The sequence below is a fragment of the Fusarium mangiferae genome, assembly GCF_900044065.1.
Source record: "Fusarium mangiferae strain MRC7560 genome assembly, contig: FMAN_scaffold012, whole genome shotgun sequence".
NCBI classification, from domain to species: Eukaryota; Fungi; Ascomycota; class Sordariomycetes; order Hypocreales; family Nectriaceae; genus Fusarium; species Fusarium mangiferae.
This window is the reverse complement of record NW_024573932.1, coordinates 1-22,255: the sequence shown is the minus strand read 5'-3', so window position 1 is coordinate 22,255 and position 22,255 is coordinate 1. Positions and strand designations below refer to the sequence as shown.

At 44.7% G+C, this 22,255-nt stretch overlaps 7 protein-coding genes across 7 annotated transcripts; 4 read left to right on the top strand and 3 right to left on the bottom strand.

The window, feature by feature from the left end:
- Positions 1-331: 331 nt before the first annotated feature.
- Positions 332-2,771, top strand: FMAN_07760 (uncharacterized protein; the record flags this gene model as incomplete). Its single annotated transcript, XM_041821153.1, has 2 exons — positions 332-2,467; positions 2,517-2,771. 2 exons carry the CDS (start codon positions 332-334, stop codon positions 2,769-2,771), a joined length of 2,391 nt encoding a protein of 796 aa, XP_041686962.1.
- A 451-nt stretch (positions 2,772-3,222) lies between these two features.
- On the bottom strand, positions 3,223-3,946 carry FMAN_07759 (uncharacterized protein; the record flags this gene model as incomplete). The annotated part of the gene is made up of 3 exons (XM_041821152.1): positions 3,223-3,277; positions 3,330-3,491; positions 3,564-3,946. 3 exons carry the CDS (start codon positions 3,944-3,946, stop codon positions 3,223-3,225), a joined length of 600 nt encoding a protein of 199 aa, XP_041686961.1.
- A 3,637-nt stretch (positions 3,947-7,583) lies between these two features.
- On the bottom strand, positions 7,584-8,904 carry FMAN_07758 (uncharacterized protein; the record flags this gene model as incomplete). The annotated part of the gene is made up of 4 exons (XM_041821151.1): positions 7,584-8,594; positions 8,651-8,709; positions 8,775-8,800; positions 8,864-8,904. The coding sequence occupies 4 exons, from the start codon at positions 8,902-8,904 to the stop codon at positions 7,584-7,586; spliced, it is 1,137 nt and encodes a 378-aa protein (XP_041686960.1).
- Positions 8,905-9,039: 135 nt separating this feature from the next.
- FMAN_07757 (putative 26S proteasome regulatory particle chain RPT5) lies at positions 9,040-10,586 on the top strand (the record flags this gene model as incomplete). The annotated part of the gene is made up of 4 exons (XM_041821150.1): positions 9,040-9,347; positions 9,403-9,818; positions 9,872-10,506; positions 10,566-10,586. The coding sequence occupies 4 exons, from the start codon at positions 9,040-9,042 to the stop codon at positions 10,584-10,586; spliced, it is 1,380 nt and encodes a 459-aa protein (XP_041686959.1).
- Positions 10,587-11,917: 1,331 nt separating this feature from the next.
- FMAN_07756 (putative brefeldin A resistance protein) lies at positions 11,918-13,690 on the top strand (the record flags this gene model as incomplete). Its single annotated transcript, XM_041821149.1, has 3 exons — positions 11,918-11,999; positions 12,060-12,422; positions 12,489-13,690. The coding sequence occupies 3 exons, from the start codon at positions 11,918-11,920 to the stop codon at positions 13,688-13,690; spliced, it is 1,647 nt and encodes a 548-aa protein (XP_041686958.1).
- A 586-nt stretch (positions 13,691-14,276) lies between these two features.
- Positions 14,277-16,614, bottom strand: FMAN_07755 (uncharacterized protein; the record flags this gene model as incomplete). The annotated part of the gene is made up of 2 exons (XM_041821148.1): positions 14,277-15,905; positions 15,955-16,614. 2 exons carry the CDS (start codon positions 16,612-16,614, stop codon positions 14,277-14,279), a joined length of 2,289 nt encoding a protein of 762 aa, XP_041686957.1.
- A 1,455-nt stretch (positions 16,615-18,069) lies between these two features.
- FMAN_07754 (uncharacterized protein) lies at positions 18,070-19,738 on the top strand (the record flags this gene model as incomplete). The annotated part of the gene is made up of 3 exons (XM_041821147.1): positions 18,070-18,303; positions 18,360-18,804; positions 18,855-19,738. 3 exons carry the CDS (start codon positions 18,070-18,072, stop codon positions 19,736-19,738), a joined length of 1,563 nt encoding a protein of 520 aa, XP_041686956.1.
- Positions 19,739-22,255: the final 2,517 nt, after the last annotated feature.

Here is a 22,255-nt window from a genome sequence, read left to right as displayed (position 1 = left end):
TGACAGGGCATTGTAAGCAACTGCAGTATTATCACGCGCGCAACTCTTTTCTTGACTTGGATTTTTTTATTAAAAAAAGTGAGTTCTTCCAGATCTCAGATGCTCAAGGCTACGGAAAACAAGCCTTTGAGTTTGCTGGAACAAGTTGGCTCAGATCACTCGACAGAAGATTGCCTGCCCCCCAAGTGAGGAAAGCTTATCATCTTGCCCAATCATCGCCATCAAACTCATGCTTGTTCACTGTCGTTCACTGCGTTCTCTTCTCACACCCTTCAGCAGAGTTATCACGAATCACCAGAATCTTCGAGCTTCTCCAACGGCTCTCGACAGAATGTCTGCCCCTTATACTCCCCAGGATGTTCAAGCCGTAGCCAACCTGGTGCGTTCTTTGGATAGTGCCCGAAAGGACAAGAAACGCGGCGGCTTCGCAGTGAAAAAGACAACGTTCGATGTCAAAGGATCAGCGGATGGCATCCAAGTCGACTCCTGGCGCTTGCAGGACTGGGATTACAAGCGACGCGATTTGCCCACATATGCGCGCGGCCTCTTCACTACCAAGACACGAAGAAACGAGCCAGAAATCGCTGTGAGAGGCTACGACAAGTTCTTCAATGTTAACGAGGTTCATGAGACCAAGTGGGAGAACATCTTCACACGCACTCAAGGCCCCTACGAGTTGACTCTCAAGGAGAATGGCTGCATCATTTTCATTGCCGGATTGGAAGACGACACGTTGATTGTGTGCAGCAAGCACTCGACTGGCGATCGAGATGACATCCAAGTCAGTCATGCCAGCGCTGGAGAGAAGCGCCTAGAACAACAACTCGCTGCCGTTGGCAAGACAAAAGCAGATCTTGCACGAGAGCTCCGCAAGAGGAACGTGACTGCAGTCGCGGAGCTTTGCGATGACCAATTCGAGGAGCACATCTTAGCATACGGTCCAGATAAGGCTGGGCTATATCTCCATGGTATCAACCTCAACTTACCCGAGTTCGCTACCTATCCCAGTCGTTTCGTTCAAGAGTTTGCTGATGAGTGGGCGTTCCGTAAAACGGGTCTTATCACAATGGACGACATCCACCAAGTCAAGGCTTTCCTTGAAGAAGTAGCGGAAACTGGAGCACACGATGGTCGCGATGTCGAGGGTTTTGTTATACGTTGCAAGATGTCCCACGACCCTTCTACACATCCATATCGCGACTGGTTTTTCAAGTACAAGTTTGAGGAGCCATATCTGATGTACCGCCAGTGGAGAGAATGTACCAAGGCTTTGATTGCTGGAAAACAGCCAAAGTTCAAGAAACACACCAAAATCACCGAGGAGTATCTGCTTTACGCCCGACGACGACTTGCTGCAGACCCGAAGCTGGGAAAGGAGTACAACAATAACCACGGGATCATCGCTCTCCGCGATGACTTTTTGAAATTCAAGAACATCAACGGTGCAGATGCAGCTAATATGGGAGAGCTGGAACCTCTCGTAATGACAGAGGTCACTCGTGACGTTATTCTGTGTCCTATTGCCACCATTGGCTGTGGTAAGACAACCCTTGCTATGGGACTCTCGCACCTTTTCGGTTGGGGTCATGTTCAAAACGACAATATCTCTGGCAAGGGCAGGCCTCCGCGCTTCACAAAGATGGTGTTGGACGAACTCAAAGACCATCCTGCCGTGATTGCAGACCGAAATAACGCACAGAGACACGAACGGAAGCAGATCATCACGGATGTGAAGCTCCAGCATTCTTCTGCCAAGCTTGTTTGCATGAACTTCAAGCACGATGAAGACTCAATCGATGAGATCCGGCGAATCACTCAGGAAAGAATTATCGCCCGGGGTGATAACCACCAGACTATCCATGCGGCAAGCGACAAGGAGAAATTCATTGGTGTAATGGAGGGTTTCATAAACCGATATGAAGCCTGCAATCCGCACTCTCGACCTGACGATGGCTTCGATGCTGTGATTGATCTTGATCCTACAGCCAGCAGCCGACAGAACCTCGAAACTCTTGTCACACAACTCCACAAGTTGTTTCCAAATCTAGTCAAGGAGATTCCCTCTGCTGCATCATATGACGCAGCCATGGATTACGCCCTCGGTTACAAGCCAGATTTCAGGCACGATATACCTGACAGGGGCAAGAAAAGCTACCCTCAGCAGCAAAAACCTAAAGTTCAGAAGCCAAGAAAGATGGAATACATGTCTGTAGGGATTTCGGCCCAACAGGTCAACAATGCTCTCGAGCAAGCCTTCAAAGACACCGAACCTGCAACTTCGCGGCTTTATACACAACTCAAACAAACCCGACGCATACAGCCAAAATTCCATGTGACTTTGCTGCACAAGGCCGGAAGTCAGAAGCACCCTGAGCTCTGGCAGAGATACGCTGCGCTGCAGAAAGAAGCAGAGGCTGTTGGAGACCCTGAAGGGAAAGTTGGGGAATGTGACGTCATGCTCGAACGAGTAAGTTGGCCCAAAACTCACGAGCTCTACAGCAACTGACCGTAAATAGGCTGTGTTTGATGACAGAATCATTGCTATCGTGGTTCGCCTAGCAGACCAAAATGACCAATGGCAGTGCGCAAACCGCGTTGCTCACATAACTGTTGGAACTCGAGATGATTCTGTAAAGCCCAAAGAAAGTAACGACCTCCTGGCAAGGTGGCTGGAAGTGGGTAGTTCCCCAGAAACCAAGATTGGAGAGGTTGTGTTCGAGGAGAGACCTACACTAAAGGGTACAGTGGCACCTGTGCTTAGCAAGTTTTAGAGGAGTGATAGATGTTCACGGAGTCCTAGCATAATTTGAGAATACGGACCCTGCGGAGTCCATCCTCGCGGATTCCAGATATGTTTTGCGAGACCCAAATAAGATACTTCATTCTTGTCTCCCCATGACTGAAAGTAAGCTCAAATACGTTAAGCCATTTTTAAGTGTTGGCAAAGGTGGTCTCCAAGAACTAGATGTATCAGCTGAATTTCAACACGGACGAGCCAAGGCTAGTCAAGGCTCAGGGCACTCGATTGTCTAGAAGAATTCAGTTATGCTAGAAGGGGTGTGAGCATATCTATTACTTTAATAAGATAGAGGGCTGACTTCTAACGTAAGGTAATTCGATCACCAGTCCTGAGCTGGGAAGGGGTATTGTGAATACGACTAAGTGGACAAAACTCAAGAAAAAACAGTACAATACAAGCAGCACATGTATCTCGATTATGCGTTACTCATCATCAAGGAATCGGCTAGCCAGGGCACCGAAGAATGGCACCTCGAATCTAAGCGGTCTATCAATAATAAGATCAGAATGAACCGGGGGATTCCGCGTACCTGTCGAGGATCTCTGCGTCTTTGTAAGCCCGTAAAGTGAGAATGGAAATTAAGGCAATGTCGCAAAGAAAAAAGAGCCAGCTCAGGAACGTGGACCATGAAAACATAAGATGGAAGACCATAATGGCTGTGAATAGCAATGCAGATTGCCAAGCATGAAACCTAATACGAGTGTCAGAAAAACGAACAGATATTGATGAAAGTTTGAGCGCGGCCATAAAGATACAATCGTACCTCACATAGTCACTATTCCGTTCCAAGATCAGTAGTATAATCGCACCCAGTGGTGGAAATGCAACATATGCTAAACAAGCTTCGTAATCCAGGCGCATTCCTAAGCTTGTGTCGAACTCGCTGACTTCGGCAGCAGGATAGGTACCAGGCATTGTGCTTGATCCAACGAAAGCGCGGTTATCAGGGCTGATGGCTGCCCAGCCAGCTGACTGGCCATCGAAACCGCTCCATCCTCTTTGTGGCTGTGGGTGCTGAAGCGGTGGAGGAGATGCGACGGGTGAAAACGATCGTCTGGCATCGTAGGATGGTCGAGGAGAGGCGTAGTCGGGAGAGGTCACCCGTGAATGCTCCGGAGGAGATGATTGATAGGGAGCAAAGTCCATATTGTGTGTGTTGGATTGTGTTGCCGAGTCGATGTAGAAGGCGCCGGTAGGTGAATCGAATGACGAGAGAACAGTAAAGAGGCCGTAATCGAGCTCCAGGGACTACCCGTCGCTTTGTTTTCCCTTTATCTCACAAATACTTTAGAGGAAAGCCGTGATCTTGACGTGATGTTGTAAAGTGGTTTGCGACAATTGAGTTGATTGAGAGGCGGGGCGGTGATCATCTAGGTCGTGGTTGTTCTTGGTAACCTAGCTACCTATAGTACCTACCTGTAGGTACCTAGAGTACCCATGAGCCAATGGTTACTGTGCTCCGTGTTAAGTTTTACCAGTAAAGCAACTTTTCAAGCAAGCAAAGTTTCGTCTCAGTATATAAATCCTCTCCTCCCACTCCCACTCCTCCTCTCTTCTTCACTTCCATTACAACACAATGGCAGCTACCTACCTCCTTACCTATAGTACCTAGTAGGTACTAAGGTACTAAGGCACCTCTACCTTACCTTTTGTGGAGGTGAAGGTGCCTGAGGATGCCTGAGGCCACACCCCTCTCTTTCATCATCACACACCTACCTCCCGTCCCTTCATGTGCGCTTTGCACATACATACATCGCACCAATGATGAGCCCATAATGATCAAGCTGTCTGGCCCGCAGGGTAGAGTCACTTGAGCGAGTTCTTTGAACTACCTGTCATATTGGGAACTGAGGTATAATAAACTATCTGTTTACTTGCTTTGCATCTTCAAGTGCAACTTCTGGCTCCTTGTTCCTGTGGCCAGACCAGGCGGGCAGTCTGGTCATTTCTACCCTTTGTACACAAACTAGTCGCGCCTATGATGAACCCATGGTAATGAAGCTATCCACCCGCAGGATAGAACTACCCAAATAAGAGGTCCATAAGGCTATCTGTCACACTGGGAACTGAGGCACATCAACTTTCTTTATTTGAGATTTTTCCTGTTTCTGCTGATTTCTTGTCACGATTGCGCATCTTACTTACTGGTAGTTAGAATATAAGCTTCTCCATCACAGGCAAATCACGCTCATAAACGCTAGTGATCTATTTTGCGGAAGCATGGGTTGAATTGGGCGGTTCCAGATCCTACCTGGACTCGGGTGGATATACATACTTGTAAGAAGAAGTTCGGGAGGCCCCACAATTGCATGCACGGTTCTACCAGGTATTCTTATACTACCTTGCCTTACCTACACTACCTGGGTATGCTCAAACAAGAACTAGGTGGTCTGGCACAAGCTTCATAGTCAATATTTTCTTTTACGACTTAATATGTGGCGCAGTCTGTTTTTCTTGGAAGATTATCTGTGCACGATAAGAACAAATCATTTTCTCAGTCAACTTATACAGCTCGTCAGTTCAAAAGGGGCAGAAGGCACAATTGCACAACGAAAGGCTCTATTGCTTGAAAATCTGTGGCATAAAATGCTTATTTGTCGCTAAACTCCAATGTAAGGAACCCCATAACCGTCACCCTCCGCGCTGTCTTCTCCAGTCTTCTCCAGTCTGCTTCGTCGCATGCCGCATGTCTCTTGCCACTCCCTAGCTTGGCCCAGATGATCTGAAGAGACCTGTATCGATGATTTTGCTGGGGTGAAAGATGCGCTAATCTTGCAGTGCCAACAGAAGAGTGTTCTTGTCGATTTTCCTATAAGATGTGTAGGGTTGTCAGCCGAAGCCGTTGATGCCGTAAGGTTTGTACACGAGCATCTTTGGGCTCTGAACCCTCAGACTTTGGTTTTCCCCATTAGGTCTTACCCACCTTTTGTATAAGTCAGATGTCTGGTAGCTTAGAGACGCCCAAGTGAATGGCAGAGCCATATACTGATGGTGATGTGCGTGGAGAATGTCTTGGAACGTCAGTTCGACGGCGTGATGAGAAGCGAGATGATAATGATGGGCCAAAACTCGCGGACGATGGAGTACGATATGAGCTACATGGAAATGAATAGAAAGAATGGCTGATCGATAGTCAGTAAGGCTAGTTGCTGAAGATGGAGGATGAAGATGGAGGATGAGGATAGAGGATAAAGATAGAGGATGAGGATAGAGGATGAAGATGGAGGATGAAAAGAAAAGAAAAGAAAGATTGGGATATGTGAGAATTATGTAGTTGTTGTTCTGTTTCCTCGTCGCTCCCCTGTGGGCGTCGTCTATACCGTGAGGAGTGCAGTCGCTACCTTAACATGACTGAACCGAAGAAGGACAAACGACGACAGTGGCTATAGGCAACTGCTTCCCACAAACGAATACTCCCGTGATAATGGGAATGCCATCAGCCTTTCTAGGAGTCAACGACATACAACATCCTTGGGACTCATTCATTTCAGCAGTAAGACCATTACTAGTTACCCCTGAACGATATGGTATCCCATAAGTCGAGTGACCCTGAACAGACCTCCAGCATTATTACATTGCTGGTAGAGCTGGTAATGCCCATCTTTCTTTCCGATTGAGACACAGGATAAGGAAGGCAGTTTCCGTACTTAACTAGCCAGTTCAGGAGATCATCGAATTCGCTCGTCACAAAAATGGAAATCAGGGTTGATATGTAAGCTTCAAGTAAAACGATATCTTCTGTTGGGCCTTTATACGTTCAATGTGATATCCAAGGTTCTTCTAAACAAAACCATGGCTTATCGGACCATATGTAATTCTTGAATATGCCCGGGAAGGACAGACACAAGGCACTGCGTGGAAACTCTTACTAGGACGTCATTGCAAACTGCTTTCGAAGCCAGCACGCTACCTCACACCTACATACCTAGGTAGTACCTACCTGAGGGGGCAAGTGAGGTAGTCTTAAGAAGCGGCTGATTTGGGAAGACCTTCCAGTTACCTTAGTCAACTTCCTTCTTGTGAGCTGTAGATAGAAGACAGGTCACCCGAATTTTCTTTGGGATTGGAGCAGTTCCCACAAGAAGCAGGTCTACTTGTATGGGCCTATGCTATCAAGTGCGAGCTAAGGTATTCACAGAATGTTACAGCTCGTGACATTACAGGCTCATCTAGCCCGGAACAGTGTCTAATCATCTACCAGGGTCGGACTGACTGGACCCTCTCGCGTACCGGACACAGATCGACTATGGAAGCTTGTAAACAATCAGCTTGCGTATATACTATTTTAGTATCGAGTATCATACAAGTAGTAATTAAATTCGCACACTTAGGGACGCGACGTGCTCAGAGATATATCGCACCGGCTAACTAGGTATATTGGATTGTGATATCGTATCTTGATTTCTGTTATACTCTGTGTGGATGCCTGGCTCACCCAGCTCCGACAGGTCGCGCAATTGGCTGCAAGGTCTACACAACTTCATAGCTAAAACAGTAGCTTTGAGCCACATACTACGGATACAGCCACAGTTATTACTATCACACAAGGTCGAGTATCAGCTGGAACAATTCTGCCTTTTCTCAAACGGAACGGAGTACAAGCATTTACTTCTCTAACTAATGGACAAGGTACGATAGAATATGGCTTTGCTGGAAGAACTCTTGATCTAGCCAGCTTTAACATTGCAGCGATCCAATATGCTGTTCGTACATCTACATCTACATGGCCTTTATAAGGCGTCTTATTTGTACATCGTATCTCAAACCCTGCCGAGCTCCAAGTTCATGCGCCATCCTTTTCGTCGCCCTTGATCTCGTCTTCAAGCTGGCCCTTTCTGCCCTCCAGAGCCAACCATAAGCTTCTGCTCCCGCCTTCCAGGGTACTGGTGATGCCCAATCCGACGCCTTGGAGCATGGCCACCAACTGGCCCCTCAAGCCCTCCAGGCCGCCCTCAATACTGCCAACCCAGTTGATACCAGATTGGTCAAAGATCTTGCCTTCAACGCGGCCACCAACGAGTAGTAACTTAGCAAGACCACTTTGGCAAATGGGATCGTGGAAACCGGGGTTCTTCTTTCTCGAAGGAGCCGGGAATTTACCCGGGACAGGTGCCAGAACACTCAATGCGGCCGCAAGGTGGGCTGGAGAGACGGCAGGGAGAACTAATGCAGCGAGAGGGCCAACCATTACTGGCTCGATCTGGGCGTAGCTGGAGTCCTCGGGTACTTGGGCACTCTTAATGGTTTCATAGGCAGCTTCGGAAAGATCATGCACAACAGGGCCTCGCACCGTCCTTGTTGTCTTCTCCGACGCAGCAGCAGCTTCGGGGTCGTAGAACTCAACAAGCTTGAGTGCCACGCGCAGCATGTTGGTTCGCACCACCTGTAATTGGACTAACGGGGTGATATCGACAGGTTCAGCACCCGGAATCGCATGGGGTTTGGGAACAGTGGAAAGAGCCTTCTTCAGCTCTCGCCGCACTGCAGCCCACTCTACGGCCGTCAAATTGCTATGTTGAAAGAATAAGATCAAGGGGGTCGTCCGGAGGAGTGATGTGTAGGTTCGGATCAACTGGCTCTTTCTCGTCTCAACGGGCCGGGCGCTGGGAGGTTTGGTGATGGGAGCATGGTCAATTGGTTTTCGGACCTCCGTTACCGCAGCCGAATGGTTTGGCGATGTCGAAATACTGCGAAGAGTGGTTGTCCATGGCCTGTGAGAGAGGTGTGATTCTCTGCGCAATTGACGCAGACAGGGCGACGCAGCCCGTGATATTCGTGAAGCCATGTTTTCTAGCTATGCGGGATGTCAGAACAGAGAACCAAAGATTCGAGAGTTAATGTTGTACATACATGAAATTGTATCCCTGGCTCCGTAGCCAGATCAAAAATTCCACAAGCACTCGCAGTCACTAATTGGATGTCAGTTGCGAGAGAGTTTCGATCCGTGCTGGGCCCGTGCACCGGATCAACGCACTGCCGATCCCCGGCACCGCAAGGCCACTGGAGCCAATGCCGTTCTGTTGCTGGCAGGCCAGGCTGATTACGCGCGACCTGACTGCCTACCTGACAGCTTGATCTTTGGTGTCTGTCTTTAGAGCATCCATAGCATTTGGCTTTGCATTTAGTTCTCGGCCGCGCATCAACCACAACAACTTTGTGCTCACCTCTATCAACCCTAACACGAGCTTGTAGCTACATCAACCCATTCAAGTCAGATTTAATTCACATCATTTCCCACCATGTCGACTCTCGAGGAGCTCGATGATCTCGACCGCCGAGACAAGGAGGAGAAGAAGAGAGATGGCGACGACAAGAAAGAGAAGAAGCCCACTGATGGCGACGCTGACATGCAAGATGCAGAAGAGGAGGAGGACGACATTCTTGACGATGAGATCCTGGGGCTGAGCACACAAGACATTCAAACCCGCAAACGCTTGCTAGAGAACGATTCTCGCATCATGAAGAGCGAGTTCTCGCGGTTATCACACGAGAAGGCCGCCATGGGCGAGAAGATCAAAGAGAACCAGGATAAGATTGCCAACAACAGGTTTGTCTCTGGTAAGCCAAGGAAATGCAGACGTCAATGCTAACCCGGTTCATAGACAACTCCCGTACCTCGTCGGCAACGTCGTTGAGCTGCTTGACCTGGACCCTACGGCCGAATCATCAGAAGAGGGCGCCAACATTGACCTGGATGCCACTCGAGTTGGAAAATCAGCCGTCATCAAGACGTCCACACGACAAACTATCTTTCTCCCTTTGATTGGCCTGGTCGATGCGGATAACTTAAAGCCTGGCGACCTTATTGGTGTCAACAAGGATTCGTACCTCATTCTCGATACGCTCCCGGCCGAGTACGACAGCCGCGTCAAGGCTATGGAGGTGGATGAGAAGCCCACAGAACAGTACACTGATGTTGGTGGACTGGATAAGCAGATTGAAGAGTTGGTGGAAGCAATCGTGTGGCCCATGAAGGAGGCTGAGCGTTTCAAGAAGATTGGCATCAAGGCCCCAAAAGGTAACATGGTGGAGAAGTCTTGAAAACCTATCGTATATACTAACTCTGCTTAGGTGCACTGATGTATGGCCCCCCCGGGACAGGCAAGACTTTACTAGCACGAGCCTGTGCAGCACAGACAGACGCTACGTTCTTGAAGCTGGCAGGTCCTCAACTGGTCCAGATGTTCATTGGCGATGGCGCCAAGCTCGTACGGGACTGCTTTGCACTGGCTAAAGAAAAGGCCCCTGCGATTATATTCATCGACGAGTTGGATGCAGTTGGTACCAAACGCTTCGACAGCGAGAAGAGCGGCGACCGCGAAGTACAGCGAACCATGTTGGAGCTACTGAACCAGCTTGACGGTTTCGCCTCTGACGACCGAATCAAGGTGTTGGCTGCAACAAACCGAGTCGATGTTCTTGATCCTGCGCTTCTCCGATCTGGCCGACTCGATCGCAAGATTGAATTCCCACTGCCAAATGAGGAGGCCCGCGCCCAGATCTTAAAGATCCATTCCCGCAAGATGAAGGTTGACCCCGGTGTCAATTGGGGCGAGTTGGCCCGAAGCACGGATGAGTTTGGAGGTGCTATGTTGAAGGCTGTTTGTGTGGAGGCTGGTATGATTGCTTTGCGATCAGGCAAGAACAAGATTGGCCACGAGCATTATGTTGATGCTATTGCTGAGGTGCAGGCCAAGAAGAAGGATGTAAGTGACGGAAGCTTAGAGTCTTGTCATGGGATTTGGTTGCTAACTATGCTGAACAGACCGTCAACTTCTACGCTTAATTGTGACGATGTTAGATATTGCGGACTGGGTTACAGGTCAAACGAGCGGGGACATTGGGGATTAGACGCGGCAATGGCGAACATAGATCAATGTAACACTATCTCGACATATCGCCGTCTCTCATGAGGCCTTGACTTTTGAATGGTGAATTGACAAGACTCATGAGTCTATTGATGCCTTGGAATCGTAAATATCAATGTCTGTATGATATACCTAGAATTTTGATTGTATATGATCAATAGCAGTGACAAGGTTTCAACAGTCTAGACCCAGTCATTCAAAGAATCCAAGGCAAGATAACTAGTTGTGTCTACTATAGGTACAACACGCAGCCAAACCGTAGCCTGCAAGCAAAGATGATTATGTCACCAACAATTTGAGAATTACCTGAAGACCTGCTGGTGCATGTGGAAATAAATATGCCCTTCTTAAGCATTCATTTATTGATCTGTGTGACCTAGATAGACTACGGTAACATTATTTGGTATGAAGAGGATCTGGCCAGGAAGGTAACCCCGCCGGAGCATTTGTTCCATTTGAGAATCGAGATCGACCTCTTGAAGTGCGGTTCGATTAAACATGGACGAGTAGCAAGCATGTGCTTCACGGAGAGGACATTTTTCAGCCCAGCTAGGGCAGTTTCTGGCAGCGGAATGTACCGATATGCATCGGCTGGGCTTAGTCACCTGGCGTCTTACCTGTTCGAGCCTGGAGCTTGTGCGGGGCGGACCATACAAAGTACGTCATGGTGGCGCCTGGGGAGGGCACTCATCCAAGGCTTGTTTGTGCAAAATCACATCGCGATGATGAACGATAGGCAATGATGATGCTGATGGTGACGCTGCTGCCCCTTTGTTGACGAGTGACGAAGTATTGTAATACACACTCTTGTGGAATTGTTTTGGTGCACCTGCCTCTCATAATTCAGGGTTTGCTTAGCTGATGCGCAAGTATTCTGTACCTCTCTGTTACTCAGTGTAAACTGCCAAATTCCAGCCACCCATGACAACGGCACAGTGACGTGATAGATTTCCCCTTCCAGTGGCTTGCTTGTTCTCCCGCCTACCTAGGTCAGCATCGTCTTTTCTTTTCTTTTCCCGCCCTCACTCATCTCGCTTCAGTTGCATCACTCTTCCATTTCTCATCATTCCTCTTCCAATTCACTGCCCCCTTTATACTCCCGAGGTGATTCCTATTGTCACACTCTTCTGCGACCTACCTAGCTCCTGTCATTTCTTCGCGACTTGGCATTGTCTAGACAAGGAACTAGATTTGTATCAGGAAACATTTCCATCTCTCTGAAGCCGAAGCAGCAACAGCAGTAGCCAAAATGAGATTTTTGAACGCCGTCTTGGCCGCGGTGGCCATCAACGGTGTCACCGCCAGCACATGGTTCCCTGGCTCGAAGCCTGGTAAGCTTGCTATGCTACTGCCCTTTCTCCTGGTCTGCCGCATAGTCTAACAAAAACCAGTATACAACAAATGGCACGAGACTGAGCTAGAGCGCTGGCTCTCAGACCACGATGTCCCCTACCCAACACCCGCCGACCGCAAGGATCTCGAGTCCTTGATTGAGAAGAACTGGGAGAATTACGTTGTTACTCCTTACAACAGCTGGGACACTAACCAACTCAGCTCGTACTTGCAATCAAAGGGCAAGGAAGCCAAGAACGAGGCCGCTGCCTCAAAGGATAGCCTTTTGTCCCAGGTCAAGGCCAGCTGGTATGAGACTGAGGACAACGCCCAATCTGCCTGGCTCAACGTCAAGGATTGGATCCTCGACACTTGGACTGAGAGCCAGCTGAAGGCATTTGCCGACAAACATGGAATTCCCGGTAAGTTCATTCAGTCTTCTGGCCGTTCTCGGTTTGATTTGCCAGAGAACTAATCACTCATCGAAGTCCCTCAACCCCGCCACCGTGACACCCTTCTCCAGAAGGCTCGTTCTAGTTACGAGACCGTTGCCAAGAAGGCCAACCAGGCCTCTTCGTATCCTGGTAACTGGCTCTACGAAACATGGTCAGAGTCTGATCTCAAGGAGTGGCTTGACACCCATGGATTCCCCGCCCCTCAGCCCATGACACGCGATAAGCTTATTGCTTCCGTTCGACGCAACTCTCGTCTTGCCTACCTCAAGGCTCAGGACCAGGCCGCTAGTGCCACCGCCAGCGCTCAGGGAGCATATGCCACTCTCACTGACATGATCATTGATGCTTGGAGCGAGTCACAGCTCAAGGAATTCTGTGACAAGAACGGTATTGCCGTTCCCCAGGGCACCAAGGCCAACGAACTTCGCGCCCTCGTCCGCAAGCATCGAGCCGATATCCTCGGTGATAACATTTCTGCCAGCGCCGCATCCGCCTACGGTGCTGCTACCTCTAACGCCCAGAACCAGTACGCCAAAGCTACCGATAGCGCTTCTCTGGCTGCTCAGGACGCTTTCAACCAGGCCGTTGGAACTTGGTCCGATAGCCGCCTCAAGTCTTACCTCGACGCCCGTGGTGTCCCCGTTCCCCAGGGCTCCAAGAAGAATGAGCTCGAGGCCCTCGTCCGCAAGAATGCTCATGTCGCCTACCACGGTGGAAACGCCTGGACTTTTGATGATTTTAGCTATGATAACTTGAAGAAGTACCTTCAGCGCAACGGGGATGCTGCTGCTAAGCAGGTAGTTGAGAAGAAGGATGCTACTCGTGATGAGCTCTATGATGCTGCTCAGTCCGCCTACTCTTCCGCCTCTTCGGCTGGAGGATCTACCTGGGCTTCAGCCACTAGCTACCTCACTTCTGCCACAAACTCTGCGAAGCAGTCTGCCTTCGATGAGTGGACCGAGACTGACCTCAAGGCCTACCTCGATAGCTATGGTGTGCCTGTGCCTCAAGGATCTAAGCTTGAGGATCTGAAGGCTGAAGCACGAAAGCAATCCACCTACTTCAAGTACGGCACCAGCTCCCCGACTGGAACTTTCTTCGCTAAGCTCGGAGAAACCGCCCGCGACACCTACAACTGGGTTGCCAACCAGCTTCAGCTTGGTGGCCAGGCTGCGAAGCAGAAGGCTGCGGAGGCTGAGGCTGATGCCAAGGCAAAGATCCGCGAGGAGCTGTAATGAGTGGAGGATACTGGAAACATTTGACCTCGGTGCTCAGATAGTTGAAGATCCTTGTGGTCTTGGCCCATGTGATATCAGTGTGGCAGGTTGCCATTGATGAAAGGGCGAGGAGACAAGGTCAAAACTGGCTATAGTTCAGTCATAACGATGATGCAGATTATGGTACTTGATCGTTTGCTTTAGCAGCTAGTTATGTTTTACGAATCCTATTTTGTTAATCTCATAAAAAGAACGTCCGTCAATGTGAATGCCAATATTTGAATCCTCTATCTAACGCGTCCAGTAAATCTTCATCAATATTGCATGGGCGTCTGTAGCTAACGCTTGCTGCCACTCATTACCTTATCAACAATGCACCTCTGATACACACTATAAGGTGGATCGGAGGATTTTTTATGTTTGACGGGAAATCTAGAAACAGGATCACGCTGCAGAACATATTGATGTGAAAGTATAAATGAAAATATGATGTGATTCTGTTTTCTGTTTCCTAACGCCATCGCTGGAAGAAAGTCCACGGCGACCAAAATTAACCACTCTCCCCCCCTTCACGGTATGGGTAGAGCCATTTCCCAAACCGGCATCATGCCCAGAGTCTGCAGGTTCCATCTGCACCAGCGCTGAGACACCAAGGGTGCTTAGGGTGCCAGTCCACGTCAAGGACACCCAGCTTGTTGATTACTTTGTGGCCCTTGAGCATCTTGACTGGGACAATAGTGGCGTTCTCCATAAGATCGCTCACAACCTTGCCGTGGAAGATCTGTAATGTTCCATCATCACTGGCATCAGCGAAGAGAGGCAGGCTGCGGTGAAATTTGACAGCGCGGATTGCTTCAGGGTGGAATCGCATCGTCTTGTAAGGGCGAGACGACAGATCAAGATCATGCCACAGCAGTCTTCGATCGTATGAGCCAACAATAAGATTATCTCCACCAGGGTGAATATCAAATGAAGAGATCCATCGCGCACCAGGTTGAACAACCTTGACAAGTTCCTGACGCTGGAGATCGTAGCACCTGATCATTCGCTGAGTAGCAACAAAGAACAGTGGCCTTGAAGGATGGAACTGAGCCGTCTGGGCAAGACCAGGCAGCTTTCGGAAAGGGATTTGACTGAGATGCTTGGAGAGTGTATGGATGGCGACTGAGCTCCTTTGTCCGGTTGGTGACACAGTGGAGATGAACTCACCTCGCCTGTGCCAGCTGATAACCTTGATCGTTGACCTAACAGTAGCCACGAGGAGCACACCGACAGCTTCCAGCTTGGCCCCAGGGCGTGACCACTTGGCAGGAGGTTCTTTCTTCACACCGTTGACTGTACTGGGCTGTGCACCATTCGTAGCGTAGCCGAAGCCAGCGTCGAGAACATCGCGACTGGCCTTCTCAACAGCGTCGCTAGCTACCGAGGGGATCATGAAAAAGAGATCCTCTCCAGCTGCAGCTGCCAGGATAAAGGTCTCCTTACTGGGTCGCCATCGCACAATATTGACAGGCTCATCGCTGCTAAGTTTTGCCATCCATTCTTGGTGGCCGTTGAGAGCCCAAACACGGACTGTGCCATCATCACCCCCTGAAGCCACAAACTCACCATCTGGACTAAACGATACCGAACGGACTCGACCGTCGTGGCCACGAAAGATGGTCTGGTTGAGGGTGGGGAACGGCTTGAGGTCTTCTGGTCGGGGAAGTTTAGGCAGAAGAGAGTTGGGATCGATATTGAGCCTGTTCTTCCTGATTCGTGGGGCGAGGTAAAGATCCAGACAGCGATCGAATCGTTCCTTGACGAACTCGCCATAACCAGGAACCTTACGCAGCGAGTCAAATTTAGCAGGCAAGTACTCCTTTCCTCTCTCCTCGGGATCTTGGTTCTTCCAGGCTTCCTTTTCCTCTTCGGTCGGCAAGTACTCGGGTGGTGGGTTGTAGCTAAGGTCGTATCCAGGAGGAGCAAGCTTGGGAGCCGGGATGTTCATCACATGGGGGTCTTGAGGCTCCTCGTTTGCCCATACATCGTAGTAAGACTCTTCCTTCTCCTCTTCTTCTCGTTGTCGCTCCTCGGGAGGCTTGTATGGTAGGATACGTCCTTCTTTGATGGCTCGGACAAGCTTGGCAACACGCTTGGCTTCATGCTTAGAGGGAACGAATCGCCGCTTCGGTTCTGGCGCAGCACTCAGAGGCATCTTCTCCTCAATGCTGGTGAAGTATGGCACCATATCCTGGGATAGTTAGCGGTGTCGAGCAGTGGCACAGAAGTGAATGACATACGGGGTAAGGATCGTAATCTTCGTTGGGAACCTCATTCATTTGTAGTCGTTTGAGAAGTTCAAGCTGGTCCTGGGTCAAATCCAAAGGCTTTCCAGTTTCAGGATCTGTCAAGCCAGTCCAGCCCTTAGGAATCTCAATACTGTCGAGGAGAGCATCTAGAGCCTCCCCGGTGGCTGGGCGCATAATCTTCTTGCCGTTGATGTCGTATCCGATGTGAGGATATGAGTCGTAGAAGGAGAGGGGAATGTTGCCAATGGTGTTGGTTGGACCTTGGGCATCTGAATCGTCGCTATCATAGACAGGATCAACCTCAGCGTACTCATAGCGCTCCCCGCCATTGGCATCCTTGACGACGCGATAGTTTGGTTCCGAATCATCAGTGTCGAGTGGTGGAGGGGCCGCGAAGCTGTCGTCTACGTCGGATGAGGCGTCTTCGCTGTACGCATCATCGTCCTCGTCCTCGTCCCCGTCATCTTCATCATCGTCGTGCTCATTCGTGTCCTGGCCGTCGAGTCCATCCTCAAGATCGCTTTCCTCAAAGTCAGATCCATCTTCACTCTGTGACAAAACGCCGTCCAATTCCACGCCGGTGAGCTCGTCGTCAACAGGAGCAGGTTCTGCGAGAACCTTTCGCTTGCGTGATGCCAATGTTGGTGCCATTGGATCCATCCAGTTGATCAAGAGGAATTTTACAGAAGTTTAGCGGGTTGAATAGCAGGGAAGCCAAAGCGATTGTTATTTTTAATTTTTTTTGCGACAGATAAGATAAGACTAGAGGAGTTCGAACATTGGAAGCTACGCTGGCTGGAGAAAGGCGGGGCCAAGCCAACGATAACAATAAAAGAGTGGGGAGCATCAGGGTAGGTACCTACGCTTGGTAAGGATACTCATTCAATCATCTTATCAAGAACAACCTTGTACTTCATGTTAGTGGTTGGGATAATCATTCTCATGCCACCGTGACTAGCCCATGGCTGTTTGAAATTGGCCGACTATAACAATTGGAACACAGACAGGAACAGCTTGCCTGACGCCAAAGTTGACTCGATTCAGATCCTTGACTCTGCTCATCGAAGTTGATTGGGGAAAGGCGTCGGGCATTCCGAACCACGCGACCAACGGTGAATATAATCAGCCACAGTTGTGAGTGTCTTTCATGATCCGCTTTGTATGCAGTTGAGGCTAGACTGTTCCGAATACCATTCTGCGATCCCTTTTGTCCTATACTGTCTGTCTATCTGTCTGTCTGTTGGTGGCTGAATCTATTAGCCAAGATGGGAATAATATCAACACACGCTGAGTTTTGATAACAACCAACAACGAGACACTAACTTAGCACGGAATAACGAATTTCAGAGGCTCTCGATAATTTAACAATGCTCTCCAAAGGGTTATGGGTGGTCTCAGGGTTGTATCTAGAGAAGAAGGATGAAAAACAAACATGATAAGGACTTGCTCGTCACTGTTCATGGTCATACCACTAGCACTTACGAAAATTCAAGTTCCACATGTCCTGATGCCTGAAATCGGTTACATGTCGATGGTCACAATTTCTGGAATCTTTCTAAACAAAGAAGAATCAGTCTGTAAATTTCATCTTGTGGCTTACAAGAGCCAGCTGAGCTTATTCCAGTTGCGGAACTGGAGCCTCTCTTCCATATTGAACAACATATGGCCAAGGCTTGGACCCTGATCTAGAAGCATACGAATATGACTTGGCTTTTGCATTGACACTTCACAATAGAGACCGTTGTAGACCACATTCGTGGCTGTTGGCCCATCGCCTATCAAATGCCACACCAACCTGATCGTGGCTCTGACATCTGCCCATGCCAAGAAAGATCTACAACGTGGTTCAGACCTCTATCGATGATTTGCAAAAGGGTCGCCCCTATATTTTGGTTATAACCACCAACTGGCGTTGGTGGTTCACTGAGCCAACAGCACGCTCTGACTCTTGGCAATGGTTCTGGACCGTTTCCAACAAGACTGACAGCTTGACCAGCATCCGAAAACTAGGAGAGAGGTGAACTATGTTGGTGTATAAGTTAAACTCCCCGGGCCTGGCAATGCGGCTCCCTATACTGACGGCAGTGAGTTCACACCTCGTCCAATATGCGCCTTCGTCCAACTTGTGTGCCATTGATGGCAATGGTGCTATTCTTTACTCTTGTCAATGCCGTGGCACCCGTAGTCGATGTATTATACAGCAAATACAGGGGCAATGACCTTGGAAACGGTGTTACTTACTGGCTCGGAATGCGTTACGCTGCACCTCCTCTGGGTGATCTCAGATTCATGCCTCCCCAAGACCCAGTCAGGAGTCGTCAGACAAAGAACGCAAACAAGGTGAGTAATTCCATTATACTGAGATTTGAACCTACTAGACACTAAAACAAGCTCAGTTCAGGCTCAAATGCGTTTCCCAGAGCGCAAAAGCTCGATTCATTGGAAAGTCACAGTCTGAAGATTGCCTGTTCCTCAATGTGTTTGCGCCGTCAAACGCTTCCAGGCACGCCAAGCTCCCCGTCTTCGTCTACATCCAAGGCGGAGGCTTCAACGATAACTCTAGACCCAAGATAAACGGAACTGATCTGATCAGAGCTTCGGATATGAAAATTGTCGTCGTCACTCTGAACTATCGTGTATCAGTTCTAGGCTTTTTCTCATATGGCGATAAGGTGCAACCAAACAATGGCCTCCTCGACCAAAGAAAGGCCCTTGAGTGGGTACAGAAGTATATATCAAGGTTTGGAGGCAACCCGCGACATGTTGTTCTTGGGGGGAGTTCCTCTGGGGGGCGAGCGTGGCCTTCCATCTCGCAGCATACGGAGGGAGAGATGATAAGTTGTTTCACGCTTCTGCAGCTGAATCAATATCTGCTTCACCTATTAAAACAGTGGAGCAAGCGTCGTATCAAGCAGAAAGTTTCATCGAAAATATCGGTTGCTCCTGCAAAGATGCCATTGCTTGCATGCGAACCAAGACTATCGCCGAAATCATAGCCGCCAATATCAAGGTCCCATACCCTGGAGGCACACGAGTACCAATCGGCATGTGGGGTCCTGTTATTGATGGAGATTTCGTACGAGATGCTCTCTGGAACTCGTTCCACCAAGGGAAGTTCGTCATGGTCCCTTCTATCATCGGTGCCACAACCAACGAGGGAAGAGCATCTGCACCAGCTGCATCCTCGAAAGTAGAAGTCGAGGAATTTTTCAAGGCCGAGTTTCCGCTTCTTGAGTCAACTCATATGGCTCAGATCACAGCCTTATACCCAGGTTTGGCAGATACATGTTCGAAAGCTGGCTGTCTCAAACGACCCCTGAGCGATGCATACGGAGACATGAGGTTTCAATGCTCAGGCATCTCGTTCTCAGAATCAATCTCCCGCTGGATGCCAAAGAAAACCTGGAACTACTGGTATAACGTCGAGGATCCAGGTTTTCTGGCTCAAGGGAGAGGTGTAGCTCATTGTGACGAGGCTTATGCAATATGGGGGCCTGGCAATGGGGGCTCCGGGGCACCCCGAAGATACTTCCCAGGTGGGATCAATGCTAATGCAGTCAACGTCATTCAAGGCTATTGGATAAGCTTCATTCGATCTTGCAACCCTAATAAATACAGGCTTCCTGATACAACGATATGGGGAGTCTTTTCGAAGGCCTTAAGGCACAGGCTGGTATTTAACACAGGGGGCAGGACTAGCTTAGTGAGCATGACCCTGGATTTACAGGATAAATGCACTTACTTTAACTTAATTGCAAGTATAATGCAGCAATAATTATAGGCTGTATTTTTAAATATTCAAAGGCTTTTTTTTTAATTTTATTATTATTATTTTTAAGTTTATCTAAAGCTATTAATTAAATATTAATTATTTATATTTATTTTTAATTTATATTTTTTATATTATATTATTTTATAATTTAATTTAATTTATTATTAACTTATTAAATTAGCTTTAATTTATTAATATTTATAGTTTTTTTTTTAATATTAAAACCTTTATTTATAAATTTTCTTTTTATAATAGCTTTTAATTTTTATAATATAATTTTTATATTATTATTTTAATTATTATAAATTTATATTTTAACTTTATAAATTATAATTAATATTAATTATTATTATTATTTAATATAATATTAATAATAAAAGCTTATAATTATATTACTAAACTTTAATTTTATTTTAAGTAATTAATAAAGTCTTTTAAAGTTATTTTTTAATTTATAATATATATAATAAAGAATTAATTTTAAAGTATATTTAATTATATTTTAAAAAGCTTTATTTAATAATTTAAAATTATAAAATTAACTTTTTATATTAATATTAACTTATTAATATATAAAAGCTTTTTATTTATAATTTTTTAATATTAAAGGAAATTATATAATATTAAAATTATTATAATATTAAAGTTAATTAATATTAATTAAAAGATTATTTATATAATTAATAATTATTATAATTAAATAATTATAATTATTATTAAAGTTAATTATATAATAATATACTTTTTAATAAAATTATAATTATTAAGTTATTTTAAAATAATATTTTAAAGTTAAAGCCTTAATAATAATTACTTTAATAAAGTAATAATAAAAAAGATATTTAATTTATTAAGGCTAAAAAAATATCTTTTTTATATTTATAAATTAAAGTTATTTATTTAATTAAATTATAAGGTTTATAATAATAACTATATAACTTTAGAATTTATTATTAAAGTTATTATATTATTTAATATAATATATAATATTTTTTATTTATATTAATAATATATTAATATTTAATTAGTTTTTATAAGTATAAATTAAGTATATATTATATAATATAATTTCTTTAATTTAAATTATTACTTTTTAATTAATATTACTTTATTTACTTTTAAATATAAGGTTAATTAATTATATACCTTAATATATATAATTAATTAATAAATATAATTTAGCTTTTATTAATTAATTTATATAAAAGTTAATTTAATTCCTTTAAACCTTTAAACCCTATTATTACTTTATATTTATCTAACTTTATTTATAAATATATTTAACCCTTATATAAGTATAAAAAAGTTAAGTATATATTTAGCCTTAATAATTATATTTTATAGTTACTTTTTATAGTTAATTAAGTTTAGGCCTAAAAAGGTAATTAAAAAGATAGCCTAATTAATTATTAAGGTCTTATTTTACCTTATAGCTTTTTTTAAATCTTTTATTTATAATAACTTTTTAATTAATTAATTTAAAAATATTATATAATTTATAATATTTAAATTTATATAATTAATTATATTAATTAAAATATAATTAAAAATAGCTATTTTAATTAAATTAAATTAATTCCTTAATAAAAAGTTCTTTTTAATAGTTATAATTATTATATAAAGCTTATAGTATTTATAGTCTATAGCTTTTATTAGTATTAATTTAATTATATTAATAAAGTTATAATTAATTATATAATAAGCCTAATTAGCCTATAGGCTATTATATATAAGTATTATAATAATTATTATATTTAATAATAATAATTATAATTAATAAATTAAAGAATATACTTTAAAAGTATAATAAACTTAATTTAATTAAAAAGGTTAATTTAAGATCTTTTAAATAAAAAATAAAAAGAAGGCTAATATAGCTATTAAGGAATAAACCTATAGGTAGTATTAATATTACTTAATTAAGGTAATAATTATATTATTAAGGTAAATAAACCTTATATAATTTTAACCTTTAAGATATAGGCCTATTATAAGAGCCTTATTATTTAAGCCTTTAAATAGAAAGTTAAAAGCTTAATAGCCTTATTAGGCTAATAGTAAAGAAAAAAAAATATTACTAATAATTTTATTATAAAGAAAAGTTAAGTTAAATAACTTATTATTAAAGTATATTAAATAATTAAAGTATAATATATTATAGAGATTAATATTAAAATAGCCTTTAAAGTAAGGTTATAAAAAAAAGATTTTAGTTAATTAAAAAATAAGGCTTTTTAACGAAATTATATATATTTAAGTTAAAACTATAATTAAGGTAATAATATTAACTAAATAAATCTTTATTATTTAAAAGGTAAGAAATATTTAAATTATAATAAACTTTAAAGATATTTAAATACCTTTTAAAGCTAATATATAAATTTAAAAAAGAAAAATATCTTTTTTATATTTATAAATTAAAGCTATTTATTTAATAAAATTATAAAGTTTATAATAATAATTATATAACTTTAAGACTTATTATTAAAGTTATTATATTTTTTAATATAATATATAATA